Source organism: Trichechus manatus, unplaced genomic scaffold, assembly GCF_000243295.1.
Source record: "Trichechus manatus latirostris isolate Lorelei unplaced genomic scaffold, TriManLat1.0 scaffold00100, whole genome shotgun sequence".
Lineage (NCBI taxonomy): Eukaryota > Metazoa > Chordata > Mammalia > Sirenia > Trichechidae > Trichechus > Trichechus manatus.
The window spans coordinates 4,210,408-4,228,757 of record NW_004444036.1 but is presented as its reverse complement, the minus strand read 5'-3'; the positions used below and the strand labels follow the sequence as shown (position 1 = coordinate 4,228,757).

Genomic DNA, 18,350 nt, shown 5'->3' with positions numbered 1-18,350 from the left:
CAAGGGAGCCACCCACACACATAAGTATATGTTTTATAGTAGCCACATTAAAAAAAGTAAAAACAGGTGAAGTTAGTTTTAATGAAATACTTTACTTAACTCAACAGATTCAAAATATCATTTCAACATGTAATCAATATAAAAATTATTAATGAGATACTTTACATCCTTTTTTGGTACTACGTCTTTGAAATCTGGGATGGATTTTACACTCACGGCACATCTCAAATTGTGACTCTTGCTTTTAGACGCTGACGAGTCAATTCCGACTCACATGTGCAGACTAGAAATGTTCCACGGGGTTTTCAGTGCTGTAACCTTTCAGAAGCAGATTTCGAGGCACCTCTGGGACAGTTCAAACCACCTACCTTTGGGCTAGTAGTGGAGCGCTTAACCACTTGTGCCACCCAGGGACTCCTCAATTTTGACTAGCCAACCATAGCCACGCGTGCCTACTGTCTACCATATTAGACTGTGTAGGTCTAGAGATTGGAGGCAGCTATTCTCTTAATAGTTTCACTTAGAGTTCTCCTTTGTTAAACAGGAAAAAGAAAAAAAAAGTAACCCTGTCCAGGGCAATATCAGCTTCTGTGTTCAAATAACTCTTTTTTGCTGCTACCTGCAAGAAAAATCCCCCAGCCTCGTTTTATTTTCCCAAATTCACCCAACCAAAGAAAGTGGTTACACCACTCTTGGATTTAATAAAAGAACAAAGTTTATTGTTAACAACAACAACGACAAATTCAATTTTCTCTTTGGGCAAAAGGAAGGAGAAGTGTGGTTTTCTAAATCAATTCACAAATATTTATCAAGTTAATACCGTGTGCAAGGCGGCTGTGCTAGTGGTACTTTAGCCCATTAACAGTTCATTTAATGCTTACTTCCCACACTGTCACCACTGCTCACATTACTCTTAGCGATCAATTAACTTTGTGTTAAAAGTTATTCCTCTGGGTCTCAAGGTAAAATAAATGAATAAAAGTTGATACTGAAAAAGGCATACAATGTATTTTATTTTATTTTTAAAGATCAGTTCATCCTTTGAGTGGAGTAATCAGCGCTGGACAGTGTTAGACGCCTAATAACCGTCTCTCTGCAACTCTGGATGTTTTTACTAAAGCAAGAATGTTAACCGGAATAATTGATCACTGACCAACTTTTTATTGCTATAAGGAATTAGGATGTGGCTTTGCAATGTAAACGAAAGGTAAATTAGGCATTTTATACATAATTGCAAAATAATACACAACTCCTTATCTTCAAATTTCTGTCAGCAGGTTTTATTGTCAGGAATTACAGAGAGTTGGTGTTGCCAAATTAGCTGAGTTTGGGTCCAGGTTGGATTTGCAGCACCTGAATCAAGCCAGTTGTAGGAGGTGACAAAAGCAGGAGCCAAGTGGCCCCTTCTGCCCCGCAGGCCACGCTGAGCCTGCCCAGATGTTGCCCAACCCTGAGCTGTGCGCCCAGGGTCCAGGGCTGTCTGAGACCGCCCACAGCGGGGATTTCTGGCTCTCCGGCCGCCTCCTCGGGCTCTCTAAACAGATGGAACCTCCTCAGGTGGTCCCGAGGCTCGGGGACCTTCAGCCTGTGCCAAGAGGCGCTCTGGCGGACGCAGCAGAAAGAGCCCAACCCCTGCCCCTCTCTGGCTCAGCAAGGAACCCCGCGCCGCCCGCGCAGACCTGGCCGGCTAGGTGTGGGGCTCTAATCTCACCTGCTCACACCTGCACAGGGAGGAAGGCGAGGGCGCTCCAGGTGTCTGGGGCCAGGAAGGATGAAAGGGAGCTGCTACCTGGCGTGCGCGGGGAGCGCAGCGGGGAAGCGCTGTGGTGGCGGGGCGTGGGAGGCCCGGGACGCCTGGGCCGCGGCCTGCGGGCACCAAGGGACTGACCGGCCCAGAGAGCTGCTTTTGCTTTTTCCTTCCCCCTAGCAGAGCGGTTGGCCAGTGGCTGCAGTAGCTTTCGACTCAGCTCGGCGACGTTTACACTTTCTGCCCGTGCGGGCACATTCAGCGCGTCGGTGCACCTGGCAGGGTGGCCCTGGGTCAAACCTTCCCGGCTTCTGGGACCCACTCGGGACGCCCGCTCCCAAGCTCTCGTCCCCCCGGGCTCCACCGCCATCTCGGGGGTGCGTTTCCTTAGACCAGGGATCCCCCATCCTGATCCGGAAAAGGAGTCGGAACCCCCTCGGCCCTCTCCTCCTCCTCCGCCCACGGCCAACCTGACTTTTCAATCTAATCTTTTATTTGAAGTCAACGGAGGAGCAGGAAACCCGCGCATCTGCCTACAAGATTTTTTTTTTTAATAACTCCTCGACCTCTGCCGCGAGGAGCAGCCTTCAGTAACCTCCCAATGTTCTCCTTCGCGAAGATTCAGGCTGTAAGGAGTACGGGCTTTGGAGGTCAAGACTGAAGCCCGAGGGCACGGCGGACGTGAGGAGGAGATGGGGGGGGGGGTGACTGATGCAGGACAATGCAACCCGAATATCAAACATTTAACACAAAAGGGTCAACTTGGAGAGCCTTGAAATCAACTGGGAGCCGAGTCCCCGGGGACTCCCGGGCACCGAGCTTCCCACGTCCCCGTCTAGGGGTGGGGCAGGTGAATGCCCAGGGTGTGACCCTGGAAAGGGCGGGTCCCGGGCACTTACCGGACGCACTCCCAGACCAGGCGCGCCCACACGCACCCCCGGAGGAGGCTGGCAGAAAAGACACCCCAGGCCACTTGGCCTGGGACTGCGCCCCCCCACCCCCCGCCTTGCTCAGCTCCCTCCTTCTCTGGGCTGGGACCAATGCTCTCTATCATTCCCTAGGAGCCTCCGACCTGCTCAGACCTGTGGTAGTTACAGGCTCCCAGCGCCCGCCCCTCTTGCCTTTCCCCTCCTCTTTCCCTCGCCTCCCTACGACGCCCCCAGATCTCTCGGACTCGCCCTTCCTGAAAGTAGGCGAGGCCCCGAAACAGGGGCTGGGAAGAAGGGAGGGAGCAGGGAGGCGCGCAGCGCGGCGGGCTACGGGCGTGGCCGCAGTAAGCCCCGCCCCGGGTGCGCGCGGCGGCGGCCAGCCTCGCTCTGAGAGACAGGTATCGCTTAGGCGCCATGTTGTGAGCGGAAGTAGGGGGCGCGCGGCGGCCGCTGTTCTGCTGGGAGCGGGCGCGGGAACGGGCGGGGGGGTGGGGGGCGGAGCTGTAGTCGCGGCGGCGGAAGGAGGAGAGGAAGAAAGGGGCGAGACCCCGTGCCCGGCGGCGGCGCGAGGCTCTACCTCGGCGCGCGGACGTCTTGGGCTGGGCGCGCGGTCCGGGCGATCAGTGTCGGCGCTGAGCCCTTTGCGGGGCCGTCGCTGCTGCTGCTGCCGCCGCTGCTGCTGCTGCCGTGGGGCTCGGGCGGCGACGGAGCGGGGCGGGCGGGGTGGGAGGAGGCGGTGAAGGCGGCGGGCCGGGGGGGAAGATGCCGCTGGCGCAGCTGGCGGACCCGTGGCAGAAGATGGCTGTGGAGAGCCCGTCCGACAGCGCAGAGGTGAGTGCGGCGGGGCGACCGAGCGGCGCGAGCCTCCACCCCTCGCCCGGCCGGCTCGCTCCCTCCCCGGAGCCCGGCCACTCGGCTGCTTCCTCTCCGCTCGCGTCTCCCTCGGTCCGGGATTCCGGTTCGGGGAGTTGGGGTGGGTGGGTTGGTCCGTCTCTTGGTTTTGCTCCCACCCGCACCCTCGCCTCCCTCGCTCACTCGGGGGGCTGCTGGGGTGGCGGCGCGTGGGGTTTGGAGTGGGCGCTGGGGCTTCGCGAGGTGTCGATTGTCATCAAGTTTGCGTGGGGGACGCGGGAGGCGGAGCGGGGACCGGCGGGGAGTTGGGAAGTTTGGCCCTGCCAGGTCAGGGGCTTCCCCGGACCTGGGCGACTTTGCGGGGTGGCGGAGGGGTATGGATTAGGTTCCCCGAGAAGCAGGGGCTCTCGAGTGGGGTCAGGGGAGGAGGTTGCTACGGGGACACGGGCGCGCGGAGGCAGGAAGGGCCTGGGACAGGGGTGGCGACTTGTAGGGTTTTCGGGTAAGAGGTGCTGGACAGCCAAAGGTTTTTGCTTCCCCCATCTGCCGCAGCTGCTGCTGCAAAGGAGAAAGTGGGATCCTGAGGTGTCCCCCCCCATACACCCCAATCCGTTTCTGAGGTCGCTGAGCTCGAGGACTCTGTCCCTGCGAGTTAAACTTGAGTTTCCTGCCCATGGAGGTGAGAAGGTGATAGTCAAGGAGATCAGCGGCCGCCCTAAAGGTGTTTCTGGTTTTCCAAGCCTGGGATCCGGTGTCCGTCCCTGAGACACCCACCCGAGTACCTTGTGCGTGCCCTTTCCGGTCCGCAACAGGGCCGAACAGAATTGCCCAGCCACGAGCTTTTCGCAGCTGATTCCAGCACCAACTCTGGGTTTGCGAAAATAATCCAGACAAGACCCTTTCCAGGGTATTACCGCGCATCTCGGGAGTGGAAGGAGCCGTAGTGGCGCAGTGGTTAAGCGCTCGGCTGCTAACCGAAAGGTTCGCGGTTGGAACCCATCAGCCGCTCCGCGGGAGAAAGATGTAGCAGTCTGCTTCCTTAAAGATTGTTGTTTTCGTTGTTAGGTGCCGTGGAGTTGGTTCCAACTCATAGCGACCCTTTGTAGAACAGAACGAAACACTGCTGGGTTGGAAACCCTGTGGGGCAGTTCTACTCTGTCTTTTAGGGTCGCTGTGAGTCAGAATCGACTAGATGGCAACGGTTTGGTTTGGTTTTGGTCTTCGGAGTGGAAAATCAGTTCCTGATGGTGGCGCGTCTGCGATTCTTCATTCTTTACTTTTTACTGTCTTGTCTCCCTACAGCGGACTTTGGGGGATTACAGGATGCTAGGCTGAGTGTGTGTAATAGTTACTGACTGAGTGACCCCATTTCTGGAAAGCATGACTGAAACGCGGGGGTGGAACGGGACAGGCTCTGATGAGTGGTGTACTTGGCGGCAGCCGCTGGCCCTGCCGGCCTCCGCAGTGTGAGAGGTGGATAGGGTTACTGGTTACGTCAGTGAGACCAAGGCTCTGTTTGATCTGAGATGCGGGACACTTTCATTCTCGGGCATAATGGAGGGGGAGGGGGGAGGGGGATGGGTTCAAGTAGCTTTTCCGCTTTTTCTTAGTCACCTTCTCTGCTGTATAAAATGTTTTACTTGCTCTTCCCAGGGCAAGCAGAGTTGTAATAGTACTTACAATTGGTGCTTAGTATTTTGCGACTTGGAACATACTTTTAAAACCTAAACGAAATGCTGCTCTTGAGAAGAGAAGGCATCGCTATATGTTACCCAAAAAATAAATACATAAAAAGTAAAACAACGAAATCATGTTTTTAAGACTGGCAGAATTACTGGAATTTCATTTAAAATGATCGTGTTAGCCAGCCTAATACTATAAATCTTCTATGAGAAAGTCAGACTTAGAATTTTTTATCATCCTTTGGATAGAGAGTGAGAAAAATAGTATGCCAGGGGGCGCTTTTCATTCATTTTTTTTCCTTCAGAAATATTTTTTTATTTAAATAATATTATAACTAAAAGGTTAACAAAATATGTTCTCGAAGTGCTGGAGCTTATTGAAAGAAATTGAATTTGCTTTGAGCCAAATTTTTAGATGCGAACATTAACATTTGCAAATCAAAATCAGTCCACATGTTTGCTTGGCATGTTTCAATGTGTAGGGAAAAATTTTTGTTTAGTGTATACATTTGGATAAGGAAGGCAGAAAACTAATATTTATTTAACACCTACTGTATGCCAGGTACTGTGCTACATGCTATCTCATTTTATCCGTCCTATGACACAGCAGGGTAGTATTGTGGTCCCTCCCCATTGTTACAGATTAGGAGATTGAATCTCAGAAGTTAAGGGCACAAAGATTATACTCAATGGCGGAGCAATAATTCAAAGCTAGGTGGATATAATTCATGTGCTTTGCTTTATATTAGGGCAGCTGCTTCAAATCCTTTGTGGAAGAATTCAGGGTATAAATAAATAAGCCGGTAGTTGGAGATCATGTGTTTTTCAGAAACAATTTAAAGTACTGTAAGAGCTCTCATTTTAAAGCCTAGGTATTTCAGTTACTGTCGTGTTTCCCAGAATCTGGCAGACAGGATTCTACAATTTGCCATTTTGTAAAGAGTTTTCTTGATATTCTGGCGTAAGGTATGTCAAATAGAGCCAATGTTATCTAGGTTATTAAAACTAGATTTTTAACAAATTGCCTTTAGATATTTTGTTAACTTTGGTTGTTTGGTTGTTCCAGGTAATTCTGATATTTATTTGAAAATAGTGAAGCCTGTGAGAGAAGGGTTGAGAGAGTTCAGGCTGCTAACCAAAAAGTCAGCAGTTCGAATCCACCAGCCTGCTCCTTAGAAACCCCATGGAGCAGTTCTCCTCTGTCCTATAGGGTTGCTACTAGTCGGAATTGACAGCAATGGGTTTGGTTTTTTTGGTTTGGTGAGGGAAGGGTTGAGAATTTTCATTCAGAGATATAATATTGGTACCCCAGTAGGTTCCTATCAGAGAATAATTGTATTTTATCACAGTAACGTTGTTGTTTTCTTAATAGTAATTTACTTCAGTAAATAATCAAACGTTTTCTCTGCAGACTAAAAGATTTCAAAGTTGGTCTGTATAGGAATTTACATTTAATGGTCTCATCCCTAGTAGGCTGTGAACTCTTAGACAGCAGAAACTTTTCTCTGTATCCTCAGCACTTAACACAGTACCTGGCACCTAGGCATCATGGGCCCAATAAATGTTCAGTGAGTGAATCATGAAGATCAGGAAGGGTGATTATGGATCTTATCTCTTCTTAACATTTAAATTTTACATTGAAATATGAACAATTTAAAAAGACCTGAGCACCTCACCAAAAACAGGCAGTTTCTTTATTCCTTTACGTAGTAGCCTTCCTGCTTCAGGACCTCCCACGGGTCTCATGGTGTTCAAAACAAAACAAAAAACCTTGTGGTTGAACTTAAGCATGAGTCAAAACATGATAGACTAGAACTAAGCCGAATGTTTAAAGAAGCAAATTTAGGATAATAAAGGAAGTACTATGTAAGCAAAGTAAGGACTGGTAGGAGCTAAAAACCAAATAGCTTCCTAAATGATGTAGGTGAATTTACAACTTACGGACCCCCAGTGGCACAGTGGTTAAGAGCTCGGCTGCTAACCAAAAAGTCAGCAGTTCAAAGCCACCAGCTGCTCCTTGGAAACCCTATGGGGCAGTTCTCCCATAGGGTCACTGTGAGTCGGAATCAACTTGACAGCAACAGGTTTTAGTGAGTTACTTAAAAGATGCTGGTATGTTTTTGGATATTTGACTTAGATGTTGATACCAAAGAATTGTGGCTGTTCTGTTCTATAAATTCCTTGCCACTGCTATCAGGAACAACATTTACTGGCTCATAAGCCTGACCTAGAATGACACTTTTTTCTCAGTTTCACTAGAGTAGGAATAAGTTATAGTAAACCTGAATGTGAACAAGTTTCAAAAATAATAAAATTAAGGGATCATTTTTGCTTTATAGAAATGTGTTGTGTAAAAATAGCCACCTCAGATTTCTTTAAATAACAAGCACCCATAATGCATTGAAAAATATTGACTGTATTAATATTTTATTTGTAACAAAATGAGACACTTATGTTGGAGACCATCTTTAGTGAATGTGCACCCATTTTTAACCTCAGAGATTACATTGCATTCTATAGTATTTCTACTCTATCAATATTATGTAGGTTTCTTATAGTTAATCTATAGGGGAAAACATTCTGTTAAAGTATGATCGTTAATTTTGGAAAAAAAAATGTTTTATTAAGTTTCTTTTCCTTTTCCTGTTTCATTTTTTACCACCTTTCAGGTTTTTTTCTTTCTCCCAAGTGAAGATCTGAGGAGAGGACAGGTATTGTTACATGTCAACTGTCAAGTAACTGTGACACATTGCTGAACACTTCATTGTTTTCAGTGATTATGATATATGATGTCAGTTTTTGTTAAACTACAATTTAAGAAAGTTTGCTTTATTTTGGCAACTTGACACATCATTCTGATCCTACACTAATGGGGTAGATTCAAAATGTGAAACTTCCTGGGTGCATTTAAATTTTAATTTTAAGATAAAGAGATAAACTTATCTAATTAAAGCAGACCGCCTTTTTAAAAATACTTCTCTGGAAATCACAATAAGGATATCCTATTTTTTATTTAAGAAGAGTGGCATAATTGGGGTGTGCACTCCTGACCAAGGACTTGATATTCAGTGAATTGTGGAATGATCAAAAATACAGCAGATCATTTATGCAGAAGTCTAAATCACAGAAGAATTGTTCTAAAGATTATTTTTTTTTTAATTATCATCCATTAAAAAAAAACATATCATTGTGATCACTGACGAGATTTGCTGTAGAATTCCATGGTCAGAGATTTGTGATCTGCCAGGCTGTGAGTGTAGGTAAGGTCAAAGTGGCTCCATCCACCCAGTGCAGACTGGGTGCTTTGGGCCCCCTGGATCAGATTTTAATGTACAACAGTGACATCTTGGTGGTCTCAGTGGTAATGCATGAGTGTGACAGTTCTCAGTTGTTCATGTGTTTTGGTGAATAACAAGGTTTAAAGCATTGCAGTGTAATTGTGCAAGTATGTCAATTACACATCCCATTCCTCCATTCACATAATACAAAAAACAAGCACTTACATTTTAATACTTAGCATTAGATGTCTTTTTCCCCATCAGTGTGCTCTTTTGAAGTTAATACAGCTACGTGTATCATTAATCTGAAACGAATATCAGATCTCAGATATTCTGGTTTATCAATTTAATACCAAATATCATAAAAGCAAGGATTAAAACCACCCTAAATCTCAAGTGTTTGGTAAAATATGTCAAGATTTAACAACAAGCACAAATACACTACATATGTTTCTTGTAAAACAAGTTCAGGGTAAAATGTATCCATATAGCACATAACTATCATTTAATAAATTTGGCCTATTTTAAACAAATATGCTAGTTAGCAGTAATTAAGTAATTCGATTTAGAAGGAAGTTTGTGGGATAATTTAGATGTATGGCACAGTGTTAAAGAACACAAGCTTTGGAGCCATAAAGACCTGGGTTTTATTCCTGGCTCTGCCACTTACTAACTTTGTAACCTTATGCAAGTTATGTAATGTCTCTAAGCTTCAGCATCCTAGTCTATAAAATAAGGATGAAAATAATACCTACCTCATAGGGTTGTGGTGAGAATTAAATGAAATGATAATATATGTAAAGCACTTGACCCAGTACATGGTTTAAGTGTTTAATAAATAGTAACTATAATGAATCACCTCTCAAAGAACTGTCTGAGGAAGTTTTGTGTTTTTCCTCTGGGATAATTTTCAGAATCAAGCAGAACAATTAAAAATGATTTATTTGATTGATCTGTTTAAACAGAACCATTATGATATCTGAATATAATGGATAAAGTTAAGGTAAACAGAAATCTCTTGAATCTTGTCTTTTTTCTATTGTTTCCCTCCTCAATATTGGTAGTTGTCTTTAAAAGAGAAAAATAGATTTATTTATTTATTTGTGCTTTAAGTGAAAGTTTACAGTTCAAGTAAGTTTCTCATACAAAAATTTATACCACATTGTTATCTGACCCTAGTTGTTCTCCCTATGCTGTGACAGCACACTCCTCCTTTCCACCCCAGATTCCCTGTGTCCATTCAACCAGCTTCTGCCCCTCTCTGCCTTCTCATCTTGCCTCTGGTCAGGAGCTGCCCATTTAGTCTCATGTATCTACTTGAGCTAAGAAGCATACTCTTCACGAGTATCATTTTATGTCCCACAGTCCAGTGCAATCCCTGTCTGAAGAGTTCGTCTCGGAAATTCTTTTAGTTCTAGGCTGATAGAGAATCCAGGGACCATGCTTTCCAGGGTCCCTCCAGTCTCAGTCAGACCATTAAGTTTTTCAACACTTTAAAGACGTCTTTTGCAGCAGATCTGCCCAATGCAATGCGTTGTTTGATTTCTTGACTGCTGCTTCCATGGGTGTTGATCCAAGTAAAATGAAATCCTTGACAACTTCAGTCTTTTCTCCGTTTATCATGATGGCGCTTATCGGTCCAGTTGTGAGGATTTTTGTTTTCTTTATGTTGAGGTGTAATCCATACTGAAGGCTGTGATCTTTGATCTTCATCAGTTAGTGCTTCAAGTCCTCTTCACTTTCAGCAAGCAAGGCTGTGTCATCTTCACATCACAGGTTGTTAATGAGTCTTCCTCCAGTCCTGATGCCCCATTCTTCTTCACATATTCCAGCTTCTCAGAGTATTTGCTCAGGATACAGATTGAATAGGTATAGTGAAAGGATACTTCTTAGCTTTTGCTATAGTCCAGATATGCTGACTTCCCCTGAATTGTGTGTTGTCCTTCCCGTCACCTAAGATATTTCTTGTCTGCCATCTAGTTAGTGAATACAACTCTCCCTCCCTCTCACCTTCGTAATCATCAAAGAATGTTTTCTTCTGTGTTTAAACCTTTACTTGAGTTCTTATAATAGCGGTGTTATACAATATTTGTCCTTTTGCGACTGACTAATTTCAACAGCATAATGCCTTCCAGATTCATCCATGTTATGAGATGTTTCATGGATTCATCATCGTTCTTTATCATTATGTAGTATTCCATTGTGTGACTATACCATAATTTGTTTATCCATTCATCCTTTGATGGGTACCTAGGTTGTTTCCATCTTTTTGCTATTGTGAACAGTGCTGCAATGAACATGGGTGTGCATATATCTATTTGTGTGATGGCTCTTATTTCTCTAGGATATATTCCAAGGAGTGGGATTGCTGAATCATATGGTACTTCTATTTCTAGCTTTTTAAGGACGCGCCAAGTCGATTTCCAAAGTGGTTGTACCATTTTACATTCCTACCAACAGTGTATAAGTGTCCCAGTCTCTCCACGACCTCTCCAACATTTATTATTTTGTGTTTTTTGGATTAATGCTAGCCTTGTTGGGGTGAGATGGTATCTCATTGTAGTTTTGATCTGCATTTCTCTAATGGCTAATGATCATGAGCATTTCTTCATGTGTTTGTTAGCCGCCTGAATGTCTTCTTTGGTAAAGTGCCTGTTCATATCCTTTGCGTATTTGTCTTTTTGTTGTTGAGGTTTTGCAGTATCTCACAGATTTTAGAGATTAGATGCTGAACGGATTTGTCGTAGCCAAAAATTTTTTCTCAGTCTGTAGGTTGTCTTCTGACTCTTTAGGTGAAGTCTTTTGATGAGCGTAAGTGTTTGATTTTTAGGAGCTCCCAGTTATCTAGTTTCTTTTATGGTTTTTGTGCGATAAGTAGATTTAAAAACATTTTTTTGAAGAGTACTCACAGTGCTCTACCAGAAAACCATCTACATGAGACCAAAAGGTAAACAATTGCTCTAAAAAAAAGATGAGATGATCAGCAGGCAGGTATACTAGAGAACTAGAAATGGAACCACGAGAACGCAATTAGAATGTTGACACATTTTGAAAAATGTAACTAATGTCACTGAACAATTTGTATAGAAATTGTCAGATGGGAGCCTAATTTACTGTGTAAACTTTCACTGAAAACACAATAAAATATTTTTCGAAAACACCTTGAATGTTTGTGGAAGAGAGAAGAAAGGAAAGTATGTTCACATTTTAACATTGCTCAAGTTGGAATTTTTCTTACAATCAGTAACATGTCATTGTTTAGTTAGCAGCAGGTTTTTTTCTTAGTGATATATAAAATAATGGTGTGTGTTACATACAGTGTTTTATAATCAATGATATATTTTGTAATAAGCTTCATGGAGGGAGTGTGTCCTTGAAGAAATGGATAAAGTCAATATACAGTGTCAATAGGTAGAATTTTAACTTTCTTTCTAAAGCATACCAAAACAAAAAGTACACACACCTTTTTATATTTTAGCATTTGCAGAGGCTGGATAGAGGATCGATCGGTTCTGTTAATTTCATTTTTAGGGAAAGAAATGAATCTGGCACACCTCCCTCCCCCTTACTATAAACACGTTTCCTTTGGTATTTGAATATGCCATGAGTAACGAGGTTTTCTTGTCTAGAAGTATAATCACTTGGTTTTGATCTGTTATGTAGTGTTGGTACTTAAGGATCTTTAAATAGTACTTACAATATTTTTCAAACTGAGAAGTTTCGGGAGATGTTGAAAGTTGTGCCTGTGCCCCAACAACCATTCCAGCTCCCCCACCCCCCAAAAAAACCAACAACAACAAACAAAGGGACTTGGCATAATGAAATAAATTTTGGAAATGTGGGATTAAACAATGTCTTTAATTGAACTACCTTTCTCGTTCCTTTTAAATTAATTGCCTCTAACTTGCAATTACTATAAGACAGATAGCTAGGGTTAATATTTTGTTACACCATTTTTAACTTGGGAACATTTTGACTTTATCTTAAAAAAAGTAAACTTACAGCTTACCAAATAAAATAAAATATGTACACATAACGTTTGGAGCCAGGGCTATTTGATGGGCATATTACTTACTAAGAAGGAGCCCTGGTGGTGCAGTGGTTAAGTGTTCGGCTGCTAAGCAAAAGGTCGGCAGTTCAAACCCACCACCAGCTGCTCAGCGGGAGGAAGACGTGGCAGTCTGCTTCTGTGACGATTACAGCCTTGGAAATCCTATGGGGCAATTCTACCCTGTCCTCTAAGGTCGCTATGAATTGGAATTGACTCGATGGCAACAGGTTTGGTTTTGGTTTTGATATTACTTAATACTAAACAGTGATTTTATGTTTTGCCATGCCGTGTCAGAATGGCTCACTTACTAGTATTACCTGCTTTGCATATTTACCTTCTTCTCTTGCAGATGGGAGCTAGAAAGTAGAAAGTGAACTAAGGACAGATAGCTATAAGATGGAAAGCTATCCTGTTGCCCCACCTAGAGTCATGTGTCCACATTGTGAACCTCTTCCCCCACCCCCCGCCAATGAAATAGTGCTAGGTTCCTAAGTATTAGATATCTACATTTATGTGTAAGTCCAAAAGTACTTTCTGACATCTGCTATCATTCCTCTCTATTAGTATAAAGAGAATTGTAGAAGTAGCATAACTTAATTTGAATTTTCCCATCGTAACTGATAAATCCATGATTTCTTACATACCTTAAAAACTAGTTTTTTGTTCACCGTGTAAATTGATTTTTATAATCTTACATATGATCATGATCTCATTGTAAAACCTGACCTGGTCATCTAGAGTTCTGTGAGCTCGGTGTACTAATCCTTTGGTCCACCAAGCTTGTTATAGGAAACTTGGTTTAGTCATTTGATATGTGTTAGAAGCAGATGTCAAATGATAGCCTAAAGCAAAAGATCATTTTGACATTAATAGATTGAAGTACATCTCAAGTGCAGTGGTTTGTTTGGGAGACATCTTCACTCCAGAAATCTTGTAGAGCATGAAGTAAAAACCTCAGTTACCCAAAATGTTATTTTAGTTCTTCACATATAGGTACAGAGGCATTTATCTGAAAACAATATAATAAGAAAGATTCACTTAAAAAAAAGACTAGATCAGCGCTGTCCAGTATAGTAGCCAATAGCCACGTGTGACAGTTGAGCACTTGAAATGTAGCTAGTGTGACTGAGAAATTGAATTTTTAATTTTATTTTTTAATTAACTTAAATTTAAACAGTCACATGTCGCTATTGGCTACCATAGTGAACCGTGCAATTCTAGATTAAAGGATTCGTACAGTCTGACCTTTTTTTTCCTCTACACCAGTGTTTTCAACCTTACCTTCTGTTTGTATTTTGAAATTAACAGGCTGAAGTGTTTTCTAGATAAAAAGTATATTTAATATGCTTTTTCAAATTGTGTTTTATTGGGTTTGTCTTCTCACTCTCGCACTCTGAAGGTTTTGATAAACATCCTTAGGTGGTACCTGCTCCTCAAATCAGCATTCTGCACTTTTTACAACTTTACTAGCTTTACGGTGACATTTCTCATTCAAAGTATAACACCAAAACTTTGGGAAAATTTAGCTATCAAAAAAACGTTGCATTATGTTCACTATTGTTGTTAGGTGCCGTCGAGTCGGTTCCGACTCATAGCAACCCTGTGTACAACAGAATGAAACACTGCCCAGTCCTGTGCCATCCTCACAATCATTGCTATGTTTGAGCTCATTTTTGCAGCCACTGTGTCAGTCCATCTCGTTGAGGGTCTTCCTCTTTTTCACTGACCTTGTATTTTACCAAGCAGGAAGTCCTTCTCCAGGGACCGGTTCCTCCTGATAATATGTCCAAAGTATGTGGAATGAAGTCTCACCATCCTCAATTCTATAAGGCGCATTCTTCCAAGACAGATTTGTTCGTTCTTCTGGCAGTCCATGGTACTTTCAGTATTCTTTGCCAACACAATAATTTAAAGGCACCAATTCTTATTCGGTCTTCCTTATTCATTGTCCAGCTTTCACAGCATATGAGGCGATTGAAAATACCATGGCTTGGGTCAGGCACACCTTATTCCTCAAAGTGACATCTTTGCTTTTTAACACTTTAAAGAGGTCTTTTGCAGCAAAAAAAAAAAGTTCACTATACTGTGCTAATTAAAAACAGGAAAAATAGATTGCTACATCTTAGATTTTCAACAACAAGGCTTGGAAGATAGAAGTATTTAAATTTTTTAGCATAGAATTTTACAGCTGAGAATAATTTAGCCCATTCCTACTTATATAAGAAAATTGAGACCTGTTGAGATGAACCAGCCCCAGGTCATATGTCAAGAAAGAGCTAGGGTGTGCAGCACTTACCATTTTACCGGAATTTATTTTGCCAGCTACAACATATTAGCATAATCTTTTAGTAATTTTATCAAAAGTATCTTAAATACAAATTCCAAAAGAGCCACAATAAATAAAAGTTCAAATATTATGCTTTTTGTCCACCCTCTGCTAATTTGAAGTCCTCATTTGCGGTGTGGGAGTGCTCAAATCCCAAATGAATATACAGCCTTACCTTAGCTTTAATTTATAAGTCTGGAAAATACAGTCAGACCTTAGTTTACAAAAACAATTCTAGAACAGTCCTATGCACATGAATTGGGGGTGGCTGGAGGAGTATGTTGAGATTACTGCCCGTTATTTCCCATGTGAAGATGGAAGGACACTGACATTTACTGACTGCTTCCTCTGACAACACACTTTGCGTGTATCAACTCTAATGAGGTGTAGACATAATTATCTTCAACTTACAGATAAAGAAATTAAACCCTAGAGAGGTTCAGTAACTTGCTTATGGTTGTACAGCTTGTTAGTGGAGGATCCAGGATTCAAACCCAAGTCTCCTAGATTGCAGATTCCATGGACTTTACTAGACTGCCTGGCTTGAGTTGAGAACAACATGTAGGTGAATGACTCAGTCTAGATGAAATATGCTACAGGAAGAAAGAATCCAAGTGGTTTGCATGAGTAGCTGTTTTTGTGGCTATGTAGAGTATAGTGACCTAAACAGATAGGTAGGTGCCTTCTCATATGTATGTAGCCTGAAGCCTTCCTTTCATCAAGGGGAACTGTGGAGAAGATGTGATCCTGGTGTGAACTGGGAATGCTGTTCAAAATAGAGACAGTGTTTCAGTAGTTGATAGGTGGAGTTAGAAAAGTTGGTAAAATTGATACTACTCTTCAAATACAATATGGGTTAAATAGGCTTTTGTGAGGTGGCCTAAGAAATAGCACTTCTGAAACTATATGGGAAAATGCTTTGAGACATCTAAACAATTATCTTAAAAATTTGAACATTTGAAACAAAAATTACAATATTTGGTAAGGGGGGCTGCCTAGACATTACTTAACAGCTCTGTTCTGTAACTACAGCTTCTTAATTCATTACCTCTTTATATTTGCATTTTCCTTTTAGAAAAATCTATTTGATCCTCCCTCAGTGCCAGAAAACAAGATCTGACTCAACCTGAAAAGGTTACCAATTATAAGAAAAGTTATGCAATCATAGGTCTTTTTGTTTAGACTTTTAAACTGTTAGGTCAAATAGCCTTACTTCATTCTTTTTTTTTTTAATTGAGGTATAATTTACATACTATAAAATTCACCCTGGTAAAGTATAAAATTCAGCACTAATTCTAGAATATTTTCATCACCCCAAAAAGAAGCCATGCCCATTAGCAGTCACTTCCCATTCCTCCTTTCTCCCCCAGCCCCTAAACCCATTGCATCGAGTCAGTTCCGACTCATAGCAACCCTATAGGACAGAGTAGAACTGCCTGATAGAGTTTGAGCCCCCAGTCCTAAGTAACCACCAGTTTACTTTTTTGTCTCTAGACGTGCCTGTTCTGGACATTTCCTGTAAATGGAATCATACATTATGTGACCTTTGTGTCTGGCATCTTTCACTTAGCATAATGTTTTCAAGGTTCATCCATGTTGTAGCATGTATCAATACTTCAGTTCTGTTTATGGCTGAATAATATTCCATTGTATACTGCATTTTGTTTATCTGTGTATCAGTTAATGAACTTTTGGGTTGTTTCCACTTTGTGGCTGTTATCAATAATGTTGCTATGAACATTTGTGTACAAATTTTTTTGTAAACATAGGTTTTCAGTCTTCTTGGGTATATGCTTAGGAGTGGAATTACGAAGTCATATGGTAAGTCTATGTTTAATATTTTGAGGAGCTGCCAAACTGTTTTCCAACTTGGCTGGACCATTTTACATTAGTAAAAATAGGAATGAAAGGATGTTTTCTTAATATTATTAAAAAATAATCACTCTCAATAGCCAGCATCATGCTTAATGGGGCCATGTTATAGTCAGTCTCATTAAAACTATGTCTGCTATTTTTATCTCTATTTTACATTCTAGAAGAGATTACTAATGCAATTAGGTAAGAAAATCCAAGAGTATTGGAAAGAAACATAAACGGTTACTATTCATAGATGATATTGCCGTCTACTTAAAGACTTTAAGGAAATCCACTAAAAAGTCTTGTAAGGTGGTAGTTTACAAAATATATCCAGAAATCGATAAATAGCTTTCCTGTGTACCAGCCATAACCAGTTAAAAAATAAAATGGAAAGCAGCTCTCATTCAAAATAGCGATTAAAATATTCAATACCTGGAAATAAACACAAGTAAATGGAAGAGCCTAAATAAAGAAAATTACATAATTGCATTGAAGAATAATTTGAATAAATTGAAAGAAACGATATGGTTCTTTAATGTAATTTAGATTACTTTCAGCAGGAATTAAGGTTTGTGTTTTTTTCCTTTTTTCTTGTTTAAGAATTGAGGGTGACTTTTCCTTTTGTCTTGATTGAATATGCCTAGATTTTCAGTTTTTTATTTATTTAAGTTTCTCCAAATTAGTTTATACCTTATCTGAACAGTTAATACTAACATTTTAGTAAAAATGCTGTTATTAATAAAGTCTGTGCTTAAAACATATGCAGCTAAAATTAATCATGCAGCTATAATTATGAACTATAGTTTTGATCATATTTTCAGGAATAAACCTTGGTGGCTTTGCTACCAGGTTGATTACACACACAAAAAATTTTTTTTTAATTAGAGTGAGTAGTTTGGATAGTTTCTCCCCAAATTTATAAGTAAATTCAACTCAAAACTTCTTTAAAACACTTTGTGTTAAAATATAGTTGATACTTCACGAAATGAAATTGTGAATTCTGTTTAAATTTGAAGCTCTGGTTTATCGTATATTTGAGGACAGTCCTACTCTGTCTTGTTTTATTTACTTGCAAGCTGTTAATGCTGTCTTCTTTTTGTACATAGGTTGTCTATGATACTGTATATAAGTTTAACTCTTTTAAGTGATTGTTAATTAACAGTTACGTTATTGATAATGTATATTGGGTTCAGTTCAGCAAACATTTAAGCACCATTTGTTTTATAGATGAACTAACAGAGGTTTAGGTACTTTTTTGACAGTCACATAGCAAATAAAAGCTTGGGCTTTAAAGCCCAGCATCATGGTTTGGATAGAAGGGCGTCATTAAGCCTCTGGAAACCAGACTAAATCATTAAATTTGATCTTGAGGCTCCTAAATCAGCCAACCTAAGTAATGCATTAAAGAGTTATCTAGAACTCAGATTTTTAACCCTAGAAATGGAAGTGGTCCCACTAGAGCAAGGAACTCATCCACATCCCCCCAAATAGTAGTATTTGTCATTTCCCCTGAAGGAGATGAGCAGGAAGAAAGAGAAGTAGACATATACTGAATGCCCAATATGGCTAGGCATATTGAACCTTACCTCAGCTTCAGGTGTAACTGTTATCCAAATCTTAAGGATTAG

General features: G+C 41.5%; 1 protein-coding gene across 2 annotated transcripts in view; it reads left to right on the top strand.

Moving 5' to 3' along the window:
• Positions 1-3,393: 3,393 nt before the first annotated feature.
• Positions 3,394-18,350, top strand: part of RPS6KA3 (ribosomal protein S6 kinase A3) — a 110,161-nt gene continuing 95,204 nt past the window's right edge. The window contains exon 1 of one of the 2 annotated variants that reach the window (XM_004382840.3): positions 3,394-3,507. In XM_004382840.3, coding sequence (XP_004382897.1) covers positions 3,439-3,507 — 69 coding nt within the window. In that variant the 5' untranslated portion in view covers positions 3,394-3,438. The remainder of the gene's footprint in view (positions 3,508-18,350) is intronic. The other variant, XM_023737283.1, reaches the window with a different exon arrangement.